Consider the following 14,674-nt stretch of genomic DNA (forward strand, 5'->3'; position numbering starts at 1 on the left):
CAAAACGGAACTGTTTTAATAGCTGAAACGATATCTAAACATTTTGCTATGTTCTGTCTATGCAAACAGAACAGCAGTAGGCTACATAGGCTAATAAATCAAGCGCGTCATCGTCACAACCATAGCCTTGTTTCCGCGCGGAATAAAGTATTTTATTCTCGGAACATTTCGACTTTATTCTCCGACTTTATTTTTATTATTAATATTATTATTATTATTATTTTTTGCAGAGGTTAGATATTTCGACTTTATTCTCTGAATATTCCGACTTTAATCTCGGAGTTTCGACTTTAATCTCGGAAACTTAGATTTTTTTTTATTAATTTTTTTTTTTTTTTTTAACATGGCACTATATGTCGTCGTATTGATCTGTCATTTAGATCTGAGATGCGCAGGTCAGAGAGCAGCTTTAACGCTCAACGACTCATGAGCCAATCAGAAGTAGTTAAGGGGCGGGCCTCGTGTCTTTGTCAAATAGATTGATACAGGTTAAGGCAATACTCCATGCGCGAAGGTGATTACAATTGTGTCTCATATTTTTCAACTCAAAACGTAAGTCATGGCTATGTTTATGAAGCCAGGGGAAGACATTAAAGACATTGATAAAAGCATAAAGAATAAATGGCGCTGGGCTTGGATTGAGGATGTGGGTAGCGACGGAAAGCCCTATTATTGCCACTTACTGACCTGTCTTGGTATGACTGTAGCATCTGCAGCATTTACTTCCAGTGATTGTACTAAGATGGGCTTATAAGGTCAATGTAGGCACTGAACATATTGAGAAGAAAATGCTGTCTTTTCTTGAATAATACTGAGGGCATAATGCAAATATGAAAATATCTAAAAATAGCCACTTGTCAATAATGATGATCAGGGTTATACATACTTAGGCTGTTTATATATTTGGGCCCAGGGGCCAACAAGTTGTGTTAAAAGTGCGTCGCATACATAGTACCCTCTCGGGGGGCAAGGAAAAAAGTTCAGGCTCAGGAATTTTTTTCACTATCAGCCCTGTGTTTCTGAACTCCCTGAAATGCCTCGATTGTAGGCTTGAGTTTTCTTCTGGAAACTTGAACATCACAATATTCCTCATTTAAATAATTCCTGCCCAACAGCATACACTGTTATGATAAGGGGAAACACGCTCGAAGCAGTTGAACAATCACAGCACACTAGGGCTGCCCTCAACTAAAGATTTTTTATGTTGACTAGTAGTCGTTTAAGCGATTAGTCGACTAATCGCACGTGCATACTAAGCCATAGCCATATAAATCATAATAATGAGCCTTTAATTGCCTATATATAATACATAGCCTAATCAGTGCTCAAGCACATGCATAAAGCTTTCCACAGCGCACCAGCAAAAGTAATTATTTTGAATGTCGTGAAAAAAACAGCAAGGAGACAGTCTAAACATTTTAATAATTTATTGATAATGTTTTCTGTGTTTTCGGCTGCAGAGATTAAGTCGATGATGCTGACTAGTCATCTCACGCCTATAGGCACATTTCATACATGCCATCAAAAATGCCCTTGAAATTTAACATCTCAATAAGTGCCTATGTTTTTTGTTGATTTAATTTTATCTGCAAGAGGAAAATCTCATTATTAGGATTATTTAATAATTTTGCATGAAGAATGACATTTTTATACGCATTTACACATATGCACTCATTAAAATAAAAAAAATTATTGCTTTCGAATGATGTATTACCATTATCTGTATGATAAGTTCTTTCCACTGTTATCAGAAAAAAATGTGAGTGATCGCGTTGTTTTTTTTTTGAACATTCAAGCATATAAACCTATTCTAACAGACCCCTGAAACAAACTTGAAAAAGAGCATAATATGTTCTTTTTAAAGCTCTAACAGGCACACTTGTGGGAGCTGCAGCATCCTGCATAAAAATATCAGTGGCTGCCACTCAGCGTGCTAGTGTGACTAATTCCTTTAAAGAGGTGGAAATGTGGTGGATCTGGCACCCGCAGCGTTCCCAGTCACACACAAACTGGTTCAAGAGTTGCATTAAATCTAATTGCTTTCGACACATGTCTGGTAGTGTTTCTGACTTGGTGTGCTGTGAGTGAATTCCCTCATTACAAAAACATGGGCGCATTCCCAGTGCTGAGTTTTGTCTCATTCAAGCTTCTCTTTCATATCTGCAGGATCAGACCGTGGACGTGGAGACAAGGGAAAGTTGAGACCAAAGAGTGAAGGCTTTGAGCTCTACAACAACTCTGTGCAGAATGGCTCTCCTGAGAGCCCCCAGGGCACGTGGGACACCTATCCTGAACCAAAGAAGGAGGACAGGTTGTTGAAGAATCGTGCAGACCACCGCTCCAGCCCAAATGTGGCTAGTAAGTGTGCCACTTCAAAGTCTTGTCATATTTGCTTATTTTAAGTGGTGACATTCTATTAATGTCTACTTTTTTTCTCCTAAAGACCAGGCTCAGAGTCCAGGTGGGAAGCCTGTTTACCCTGGAGCCCCAGGAAAGATCACGTCAGTCTCAACGGGAAACCTCTGCCCTGATGTGAGTACACACAATCATCGGCACCTATAAGATGAATGTTGCATGTGTGTGCCGAAGCTATTGTTGTCCAAATGATTCTTAAGAGTCGGTTCTTTTTAGCGAATCACATGAGATTGTGAAAAAATCAAATCAACTGATTGTCAAACAAATGAGTCTTACGAACTGGTTCTGTTTTAGCACATTGAAAAAAATACAGCATGACCAGTGTAACTGATTCCCCAACAAATGACTCTAATGAACTGGTTCTTTTGAAGCAAATCAAAAACATACAGCATGACCAGTGTAGTTGAATCCATTCCCAAACAAATGACACTTATGATCTACCTCTTTTTAGTGAATCAAAAACATAAACATTAAGGAATCATTACGAGTCAATATTAAATTCCATACAATTCCCTTCCTTAGTAAGTTATTTCCTAACTTACTAAGGAAAAGTGGCTACTTCAACTACATTGAAGCTGTTTAGTGGGATAATAACAGCAACTTTCTTTTGTATATCTGAATCAAAAACCATTATAAATAGCAGTGTTTGACTAAATATTTTGCTACAGAAAAATGCCTTTTTTTTTTTTTTTTGGCTACACTGGACATCTGAGAACACTGCTGAGTGACTAATTGCAATGAACCTTTTGAACCAACCTGAAAGTGAATTGTAGAGTTTTGTCACGCTACACAATTATTTGGAAGAATGACTCACTACTAGAGAAGCTAAACTATTTTGTAAACAGCTGAGCTTGTGACATGCTGCTGAAATATATAGTTAAGCTGGAAGTGCCACTTCTTTTAGGTAGTTCCTCCCTTACATCCAGAAGTACATAAAAATAGTTAATGCTGAAATGTGTTGTAATGCCGTTGTGTCGTCTGCGTGTGAAGTCTCTAGTGTTAATCAAATCACCAGAACATATTTTTGTCTCTGAAACCATAGACGCCTAATAGAAACCGGATTCGTGGCTGTTTGTTGTATTGTTCTTGTAATCAATTCTAATCATGTCTGTAACCACGATCTGTTTGGCTAATCACTCTTTGATTCACGTTCCTTTGATTTATACATACACATGCTAACTCTCACGCTAGTTTCTATTTTAGATGAGCGATAACCAAGAATAAAACACTAAAAAGATATGTAAAGGGAGTTTAGACTTTCACAGCTCAGTCTAATGTGTCTTTACCCTGTTTGTCCAAAAGGAGGAGCCCTCTCCACCCCGTCCAGAGGCGTATCCGATCCCCACTCAAACATACCCAAGGGAGTACTTCACCTTCCCAGCCTCTAAATCTCAGGACAGGATGGGCCCTGGCCAGCCCTGGCAAAACAACGAACCAGAGCCTCTCCCCCCTATGGATAACCACTCTAACAACAGCATGGCTATGCAGGTTAGCCTTTTTAGGAAGAGAATTCATAAGAGTGCTACATGGTGTCCTGGTGACAGTAATATCACGAAACCTGCATCTCAAAACACTGGCAGTGCCACAGTATTTTTTTTTTTTTTTTTAAACAGCACTGTACAGAAAATACCTCTATTTGTATAGTAGCTAGCTACTATTATTTCAGTATTCTGCAGTAAAATTTTGTTGTTTATGTACATTTCATTTCCTTTTTTTGTGCAGGATAATGCATATCTTATTGTTATAATGCACACTACTATTCAAAAGTTTGGTTTCAATTTTTTAAGGAATTTTATTTTTTATTTTATTTATTTATTTTATTATTTACTTTTATTCAGCAAGCAATAATTGATCAATATAAAAGAGTTCTGTTCTAAAAAAAAAAAATTAAACGCTATTAAACAAAGAATCCTGGAAAAAAAAGTCTGATCACAGCAAATTGTTCTCAAAAATTTAAAGCATAATAATTGTGTACTGTATACTGCATAATAATTCATATACAATTAGGATGGCTTGACGGTGAGTAAATCATGAGATAATTTTTGGGTGAACTATGCCTTTAAAAAGTTAAAAATATCATGCTTAAATTTTGCAGACAATTTTTGTGTGAACTATGCCTTTAAATGTGACATTTTTGCACAAAAATGAGAAATGAATCTCACTGCTTTGTCATTGTGTCCTGCTAGCGGGTGGTGCGCTCTCAGGAGGAGCTGTGTGACATGCCGGGCGGGTACCCAGGTGAACGTCTGCGCCAGGAAGACCTGATGCACCTGCAGCAGCAGCAGCGTGAGGCTGAGTACCAGCGAGGTGGTGGTGAGCACTGGAACAACCAGACGTCCTCCTCAGTGGAGTCCAGCACCTCCAGCCAAGAACACCTCAACTTTTCGTCGTCCTCTGGCTCTAGGTCCCAGGGCAACCACAAGAGCGGCCCTGGCCGCTGGAAAACCCCAATAGCACCCCACTCTGGCCCAGTGGGTGTCTCCCAACCCTCCCGTTCTGACCTTCCCCCTCCTCCCCCTCCTCCACCTGCACACTATGACTATGAGCCACAACCAGACATGCCGCTTCCTCCACCGCCATCTGTTTCGCAGCAACAGGCGGTGGCGGTGGCTGCGGCTGATCGCAAGAAGCGTGAAGAGCAACAGCGCTGGTATGAGAAGGAAAAGGCCCGGCTTGAAGAAGAGCGAGAGAGGAAGAGAAGAGACCAGGAGAGAAAGTTGGTGCAGATTCGCAACCCTGCCGTCCCTGGCCCCGTCATGCACAACAACCAGCACGGCCCACTGCCACCCGCCCCTCAGCACCAACAGATGCCCCATCCACAGCCCCCCATGCCAGTGCAGGTACCCCAACCGTACCTTCCTCCGGTCCAGCCGCCCCAACCACCGCCGCCCCAACCAACTCGGCCCGATAAACTATCCAGCCTTCCCCGCCAACCACCACAGGACACGGTAATCCGTGACCTCTTGCCTCAGCAGCAGCCACGCACCATCGAGAGACGCGACCTGCAGTACATCACCATCAGCAAAGAGGAACTGTCTGCCAGCGACAGCCTGTCGCCCGACCCCTGGAAGAGGGACGCCCGTGAGAAACTGGAGAAACAGCAGCAGCTTCACATCGTGGACCTCCTAGACAAGGAGATCCAGGAGCTTCAGTCTAAGCCTGAGCGCACGGCTGAGGAGAACGACCGTCTGCGCAAACTCATGCTGGAGTGGCAGTTCCAGAAGAGACTGCAGGAGTCCAAGCAGAGCGAGGAAGATGAGGAGGAGGAGGATGATGAAGATGTAGACACCACACTAATTATGCAGAGACTGGAGGCGGAGAAAAGAGCACGGGTAAGCAAACACAGGAAAAAAGAGATCGCTATAGTTTATGTAGATATAAACAGTTAAAGTCAACATGAAATCAAAACTGACCTTGTTTACTTTCTTAATGCACATTCCTGGTCTTACTGTGAACGATTTATCAGGGCATGTTAGTCTGAAGAAGTCTTTTGTAATCTTTCAAAAAAAAAAAAAAAACTTATTCCACCTCTGAAATGTGTGGATATGAGCCATGTGGGCAGAGAAAATAATATTAGCCAATAGCCATACTAGTTGTCACTGTATATTAAGCTATATGAAAATGTATTTTAATTTTTTAAAAAAGTTGCTTATTTCAGATTTAATGCAAGTTTTAATGGTAAAGTAATATACAGTTTTCTGACGGTCAAGCAAAAACATTTAAAAAAAAAATTTTTCCAGGCCTGGAAAAATCAAGGAAATTAGATCTTAAAATATTTGTTGAATATAAATTGTTCAAGTTATTCTTGGCTCTAAAGCATTTTGTCAAGAAGAAACTACTTTGTAAATGCATTTGCTATGATCTAAAAAAAATCATAGAAAATCATATCTAGTAATTGGAAGCAACTGGAAAAGCACTATATGTCATATATGAATACAATCAAGTCTTGCCAATTTTGTATTTATTTTTTTACTTCAATAAAATGTGCCTCTTTCTGAAATGCATCACATTACAAAAGTGAAATGGGTTGTGCTGCTTTTCATGTTGACTTTAAGTACTTAAAATGTTACTGTAGCTTGATGAATGGTTTTGTGATGTACCTTTTTTTCCCACGCTTGTACAGAGCATTAATGTTGTTTTTCAGTTGCTTTGGAACGTCAGGAGATTTTCAAAAGGACTAGTTCTACTTGAATACACTTGCACATGTGTTTTCCAATTGCTGCACAGATTGAATCATCTAAGTTAGTTGTAAACCTCTGCAGTGTTGTTTGAAGTTGAGTGCAGGTCTCTTTTGCGTTATGTTTGAAACCGCAGTCATCAGCTGGACAGACTGGTGATGGAATCGCTATCAACTAACCTGGGAATCCTTGCGTGATGCTTTAGTCTCCGCTGTTATAATGAATGTTTTGCCATGTGCTCCTGCAACATGCCTATGTCATTGCTTTTCCATGCTGCACTGCTGATATATGCTGCGCTGACGGAGGGGAGAAGCAGGGCTTTACGATGCCAAGCACTGGACACGTTTCCACTGCTTGCACCAGCATCAGCCTGCCCCGTCCAGATCAGTACATCTCTCCTGATCTCATCTGTCATTTAAAATTTGATATTCATTTAACTTCTAAAAACAGATCAGTGGCGGAACCATTTCTGACCTGTAGCAACTGGCTAATCACCTTTTTAGAATTAGAATCAATATCATTTGAAATGTGCTAACAACAATTTTTAACAAGACATGAACATTTAATATATATACATGCAAGGACTTTCCTGGCACATATTAAGCCTCGTCTATGACCAGGGCGAAGAATCAACTGATTCTGATAGATAGATAGATAGATAGATAGATAGATAGATAGATAGATAGATAGATAGATAGATAGATAGATAGATAGATAGATAGATAGATAGATAGATAGATAGATAGATAGATAGATAGATAGTAGGGGTGTAATGGTACACAAACATGGATGGATGGATGGATGGATGGATGGATGGATGGATGGATGGATGGATGGATGGATGGATGGATGGATTGATTGAAACGGTACACACACATGATGGTTTGGTGGATTTATTTGATTGATTGATTGATTGATTGATTGATTGATTGATTGATTGGTTGATTGGTTGATTGGATAGATAGTAGGGGTGTAATGGTACACAAAAATGGATGGATGGATGGATGGATGGATGGATGGATGGATGGATGGATGGATGGATGGATGGATGGATGGATTGAAACGGTACACACACATGATGGTTTGGTGGATTTATTTGATTGATTGATTGATTGATTGATTGATTGATTGATTGATTGGTTGATTGGATAGATAGTAGGGGTGTAATGGTACACAAAAATGGATGGATGGATGGATGGATGGATGGATGGATGGATGGATGGAAACGGTACACAAACATTATGGTTTGGTGGATTTATTTGATTGATTGATTGATTGATTGATTGATTGATTGGATAGATAGTAGGGGTGTAATGGTACACAAACATGGATGGATGGATTGATTGATTGAAACGGTACACAAACATGGTTCAGTGGATTGATTGATTGATTGATTGATTGATTGATTGATTGATTGATTGATTGATTGATTGATTGATTGATTGATTGATTGATTGATTGATTGATTGATTGATTGATTGATTGATTGATTGTAATGGTACACAAACATTATGGTTCGGTGGATAGACAGACAGACAGACCTATTAGTAACTAATGTCTTAATCTGTGCTCAGGAAACAGCCTTTAATGTCAAAACATACAAGTTCAGTGCGATTAATTCAGGCCCTTGACTTTTTGGTGGGCTTGTATGTGTTCTGTATTTCCAAATGGCTTCCTTGTGCTTTCCAAGTCTCTGAGACATTCAGCGCTAGCACAAACTTCAGCCCCCTGAAATCCACTAACTTTTTTATCTCCAACACCTGCCGTAGCAGCTGTCATTTGAGAAACAGCGTCCACCTGAGATTCTGCTGTGTGCAGCACAGTGCTCGAAGCTAACTTTGATATCACTCCATCTTTGAGGAGTTGGCAGGTCGAGCCGTCTAAGGGAAGGTCAACACAATCCTGTGTGTGTTTGAAGGAAATATATTGCCAATGCTTCAGTGGGGGGGGACGTGGAATGATGGGGAAATTCCTCACCATCTCAAGTGTATGTGGAGAGAAGTGGACCGCTGGCACTAATCAGACCCATACTGCCCTGGAATGTTCCTGGCAGCACATCACTGCGTCCCGGCCCACTGCGCCAATGTTTTTATGTTTTGTTTTGGGTTTTTTTTTTTTCTTTTTTTTTTATCTTCTCTAAAACCCCTCCTTTTCTTTATTTCTTACTTCTTTATTTATTCTCTCTCCCACCCCTTTGGTTGCTCTGTATGTTTTTGTTTCTCCTGCAGCAGACTGCTGTTCCAGCAATCTCTGTACTAGACTTGGTATGTTCTTTACGCTCTTTATCTCTCTTCCGGTTTCGGCTCCACCTGTGTCTCCTCTTGTTCACTACCTCCCCCCTTCATTCGGCCATGGTGGCTCCTTTACCCATGGGTATTATTTTGAGAGAGATGTACCACTTTTTTCAAGCAGGGGACTCCATATTGGGATGTTCATTGTGCTCTACTGGAAAACTGCTGCTTTGGAACAATGTCTAAAAATGACCCAAATGGATTCGTAAGGAAAGACATCATAGAAAATACCTTTTTAAAGCTAAAGTGAGTCATATCTAAGCCAGTGTCACCAAATGGAATAAAAACTGTAGTTATTATATTCAAAACTAGTTTTGGTTGAGGTTGAAAATATTTGTACTTTTTAGAGAAATCAACCTACAAATGCTTAATTTTGATGAATAAAATAATTAAATTAAAATAATTTTGATGCATCATTTTTCTTTAAAAGAAAATAATAAAATAATTAAGATAATTATAATAATTGACTTATCCCTCATTTTCTTAAAAAAAAAAAAGCAAGCCACTTACTGTGGAAATGAATGAGGCCACTTTTTTTTTTCTTTAAAAGAAGAAATATTAAGCTTAAAATTTTATTAAAAAAAGCACTTAAATAATTCTTATGTTGAAGCTTGTGTATTATTTGAGCTGTAAAGGCCTTTGCACACTGAGTCCGAAACTTTCGCACATTAAAAAATAAATTCGACCTCAAGTTATGTCAATCACGTTTGCACACTGTCTCCGAAACTTTCGTCTGTCAAAAAAATATTCGGATCAGGTTCGATTTTCTGCGTTTTTTGCATCTGTGGCACGCATTTTGAGAGACATTTTGACAATTCAGAGCCACCGTACGCGAATGCAAAAATCCAGAATGCCATTTGACAAGTTGATCCATGTTGCCTACAGCACAAAACAGCAGCACTTAATGACAAACAACGTGAGGAATACAAGGAGACCAAATATAAAGACAGATTGTGCCAGTAGCAAAGCATCAAACGGAGGCACTGACATCCTGAAGTAAACTTTGAAACGCTCAGGATAATAAATAAAAAATATTTTTTACGCATCGGACTTGGTGTGCAAGGTCTCTGTGCGTGACGATTTTTTTAGGATTGCGAATACGAAAAAATGCAAAACGAAAATTTCTGACTCAGTGTGCAAAGGCCTTAAAAGTTCTTCCTTTTATTGTCATTTTAGGGTTTATGATATTGTGTGCCATGTTAACAAAATTGGATATAACAACATCAAAGTTTGATATTTATTTATTTATTTATTTTTTTTCACTCTAAAATCATGTTACCACCCAAATTTTTTGTGGTTACACTGTTGAAACCGTGGGTATTTGTTTCCATTGTAAGTGCTTCAACCGTAACCCAGGGTTTTTTTTTTTTTTTTTTTTTTTTAGAAAAAGAGGGAGAAGTTGAAATTAACTTTTGTGGTAATCAGCAATATGCCATAAATGCTGCTGATTGAATTTATCCTGTATTAAATGTTCCTTTTAACTTTCAAAAAGTACACACTTCAGCTTTAAATGTGCTCAGGAATAGCAACCTTATGTCTGGAAGTGTGCGCTAGGCTTAGACATGAACATATGTAACTAGAAAACCACCAAATTCATTCCAAAGAAAGCTTTGGAAGTTCTTTTTCCTTCTTGGCAAACATGATGAAGCTCTGCTGGTTTCGGCAGCCGTTGTTTCAGTGCAGTGTCATCATGAGGGGTGGGTTGGTGCATGTTTTGTTCCAACCCAGTCTCTCCGGCCCTGAGCTTGCTTGCATGTGGGCCTCATTACCATGCCATGGTCTCCTCCATTCCTGTTTCTTCCTTCACTCAGCTCATCACTGCTCTCTGTGTCTGTGTTGACCCTGGCGCTTTGCCTATATTATGCGTTTCTCCATGGTTTTTGGTGCTGGGTTTTCTCTTCCCCTGTCCTGACTACTGGACGTGTCTCTGTTTATCCTTCTGATTCCGGATGGAACAGTTGTATGGCCATGATTTGTATTTCGAGTATTGTATATGTATTGTGTATGAAGTTTGATGGAGGTGTTTGGATTACCTTTCGAATGATTTTCTGTAGACATGATGGAGCTTTTCTGTCAGTAAGTTGTTTTGCATGCAACCGTGTATGTGCATGTCATTCTCTTTAATGTGTGAATTGTGTTTGATGCACGATACCTCTCATCACAGTGATCACATGAGCAAATTTACTGATGATAATTCAACAGAATGTTTTTTAACTCAGCACAGCTGACTAGTCTATAAATGAGCTATTAAAGGCACAATATGTAAGATTTATTGTGTAAGACCACTAGAACGATGTTATATATTTTGTATAATCCCAATATCCCAAATGTTTCCAAGAATTCTTAAATCCAGAGAAATAAGCAATTTTAACCAGGACAAGGACCATGTCCGTGCATCACCTATCAATGACGACATACCTGCATTACTCTCAATTTCTGGTTTTATTTTGTAGAAACCATGGAAACACCAAAGACGCTCTAATATATTATTTGTTTAATTAGACAGGTGAGCAACTGTGGATACATTCATCCACAGAAAACTAATCATGTTATATAGCTCAACACAGTAAGGCTTATTATTTAAATCTCGTTTTCTTGATTTACGGTGATTACCATGTTTTACCATGCCTAATATCGATCTAGCTTACTGCAGTGTGCAACAAGTGTCTCATAGCAGCTGCCGAGCGAATGCGCAGAGTAGCATTATAACAACTTTCAACACACAAATGTATCTAATATGATTAAACAGCGCTGCATTACCCCACATGCACATGACCGGAAGAATCGTCTGTGGTAATGTTAATAAATCTTTAATACATTGGCTCACCCAAGAATATGATTTCTGCCTGAGTCCCATCAGATTCTTTTCCACCAGTTGTAGACATAACACCTCCCAAGATTCCCATGATGTTTTGAATAAATGACCTCTAACGGAGAAAAATTACATATTGTGTCTTTTAATAAATAAAACAACTAAACATGTCTAATCTAGATTGCTGTCTAAAATTTAGATTTAAATATTGAATATTTAAATATTTTTTTTATTTTTTTATATAGGTTTATAATTTTAAATACAATTTCAAACGTTTGGGCTCAGTAACTTTTTTTTTTTTTATATATATAAGAAGTCTCTTAAGTTCACCAATGCTGCATTTATTTGATCAATACAGTAAAATCAGTGATACTGTGAAATATTAGCATTTAAATTTCATATTTCATTCCTGTGATGGCAGGAATTTTAGCTGAATTGATAGCTGAATTTTTATTATTTATTTATTTCTGAAAACTGTGATACGTTTTTTTTTTTTTTCCTCTCCAGGAATAGAATGTTCACTAGAAATGCATTTATATGAAATAGAAAACTTATGTAGCATTATAAATGTCTTAAAAAGTATTACTTCAAGAAAAAAATCTTATAGACCCCAAACTTTTGAATGGTAGTGGGAGTTTAAGTTAAAATCACAAAATCAACTAACAAAATTAATTAACTAAATTTCATGTCAATTTAATCCTAAAACTACTGATATATTTAAACTGGTTTTATTAGTTATTAACCAATAAAACAGGTGCAAGCACCATGTTTTTTTTCCCAGATTTCTGAGTTATCAATTTAATTTAGGATCAATTTAGGTCAATTTAAGTCAATCAATTAGGTTTTACACCTGGATTCAAAATAGCAAATTCAGTCAGTCCGATCCATTTTCTCTGAGGTCCAGTGTTTTTCCCTAAACTTGATTGTATTGTGCACCTCAGCTACAGGACGAGGAGCGACGACGGAAACAGCAGTTGGAGGAAATCCGTAAGCGTGAGGCAGAAGAGAGAGTCAAACAGGAGGAGGAGAGACGCTGGAGAGAGGAGGAGAGAGCCAGACGAGAGACAGAGGAGAAGGTATAGAGATCGAAACGGACCAGCGACAACTAGGAACTTTCTATATAGTAGTTAAATGCATTTATTTAAGGTGTTTCTGATGACAAAGGACTCATAGTCAAGAAATGAAGCATGCAGATATTAAGTTTTTTGTGTAATGTGCATTTGGAGGCATGTTTTGGCACACTTCATATGGGACGCAGATTATCTTTGTCTTTTTTCCCCCCCTCGACCAGGCCTTAAACGCTAGTCTCGACAACAGCAGGTAGATTTTAATGTCCCATACCTGTAATCTTGCTATTGATAAGTCAGGTTAATTATAGTGGGATGTTCCCAAAACATTCTCTGTACCTTTTATAAATCAGTCTTTCGACATATTTACCTGAAGGAGACATATGTGATCAGCCATGTTTATTCATGCTAATCCAAAGCTTTTTCAAGGTTTCGCCTGATTTCCATATGGATGGTTCCTCACGATCTTGTAAGTGGGCGTGATTAAAGACAGCAGCTGATGTTTAATATGTCAGGCTGTGCAATATCACAGTCCCTTGTGCTTAATTTAAAATAATATGTATCTATGTACTATATGTGCTGATAATAATAAGGTTTACAGCAGTCCTGGAGTTAGTAATGATCCGTTAACTGTCAGAGGCTAAATTAAGCTTGTTTAACTCCCATGTGTTACACTTCTGGAATGCCTCAGCAGGTCATCGACTTACCAGTGGTCTGAATTTACATTCTCCATCTAAAATGTGACCAAAACATCGTCCCACTATGTGACCATCCAGTTTTATTTGTGCCTGTGTGCGTCATTTTCAGACCACTGGTAATTTTAGAGGCCAGTTGTGATGTCCAATTGCATGTCTTCACAACATCTCCACTCATGTGTTTGTGATGTATCCCCATCCCCTTCAAAGAAACGCATGAGAATCAGATCTTTATACTACAATCCAGCATTTTGTTGGGCAGCCATAGCCATTCCATACAACATTGCTTGGAAGTGCTGTTGGAAATGGGCCCACCTTGGTTTTCATGGAGGCCGTCCTAGATTGAACTAGCTCATGTGTGTTTTGCCTCCACATGCTCTCATAAGAGACATTCCCACCGCATACTAACCCAGGGGATCCAGAGCAGCCAGCAACTGGGTGTTTTTCTCCAGACTTAAACCACCAAATGCCAGCCAGACCTTCAAGGGGAGCTTGTTACAGTATCATACGCTCCAGTCTTTCCATTCCAGCTAGAACCAGACGCGTATGTCAGCTGTAGTGACTTGTTCCTCTTTGGTGCCATCTGGTGTGCTCACAATCAAATGCAAGTCTTATACAGTATCTGCACTGCAAGCACGCAACACAATGCAACTAAACTAGATTGTGTTCATGCAATTAGCATTTTTAATCACTGGAGTGAAATCTTCGAAACACTTATGTACAAATAAACTAGATCCAAGAACAGAATCATTTTGTTTTCGTTTTATGTCCATGAAATAATCTATTGCCACAATTTTTGAATGTGAATGTGGAACATTATATATAATATGTGAATGTGGACCATTATATATAATATATAATGTTACTTAATAAAATGGCTATAAATATTCATTATAAATTAATAGATTATTCAATTATATATATTATTATTTTAATATTAATTCATATATTAATTTAAATCAGTTCTAAATTAAATATTTAAGTTGTTTTAGTTGTCATTTTAATTGTTTTAGTTTTATGTCCATGAAATAATAATTATTGCCACATATTTATATATAAATTAATGTTACTTAATGTATTCATTTTATATATATATATATATATATATATATATATATATATATATATATATATATATATATATATATATATATATATATATATATATAAACGCATGAGATTTATATAATATATAGTAAGGTAAATTTCATATAAT

The 14,674-nt window shown here is 38.1% G+C and overlaps 1 protein-coding gene across 12 annotated transcripts in view; it reads left to right on the forward strand.

The window, feature by feature from the left end:
- The window catches only part of afdna (afadin, adherens junction formation factor a), a 125,987-nt gene that overhangs the window by 101,127 nt on the left and 10,186 nt on the right, over window positions 1-14,674 (forward strand). For all 12 annotated transcript variants that reach the window (XM_067384319.1, XM_067384323.1, XM_067384325.1 and 9 more), the window contains 5 exons: window positions 2,167-2,358; window positions 2,444-2,532; window positions 3,718-3,903; window positions 4,602-5,747; window positions 12,638-12,772. In XM_067384319.1, coding sequence (XP_067240420.1) covers window positions 2,167-2,358; window positions 2,444-2,532; window positions 3,718-3,903; window positions 4,602-5,747; window positions 12,638-12,772 — 1,748 coding nt within the window. The remainder of the gene's footprint in view (window positions 1-2,166; window positions 2,359-2,443; window positions 2,533-3,717; window positions 3,904-4,601; window positions 5,748-12,637; window positions 12,773-14,674) is intronic.

Source organism: Chanodichthys erythropterus, chromosome 4 (assembly GCF_024489055.1).
Source record: "Chanodichthys erythropterus isolate Z2021 chromosome 4, ASM2448905v1, whole genome shotgun sequence".
Lineage (NCBI taxonomy): Eukaryota > Metazoa > Chordata > Actinopteri > Cypriniformes > Xenocyprididae > Chanodichthys > Chanodichthys erythropterus.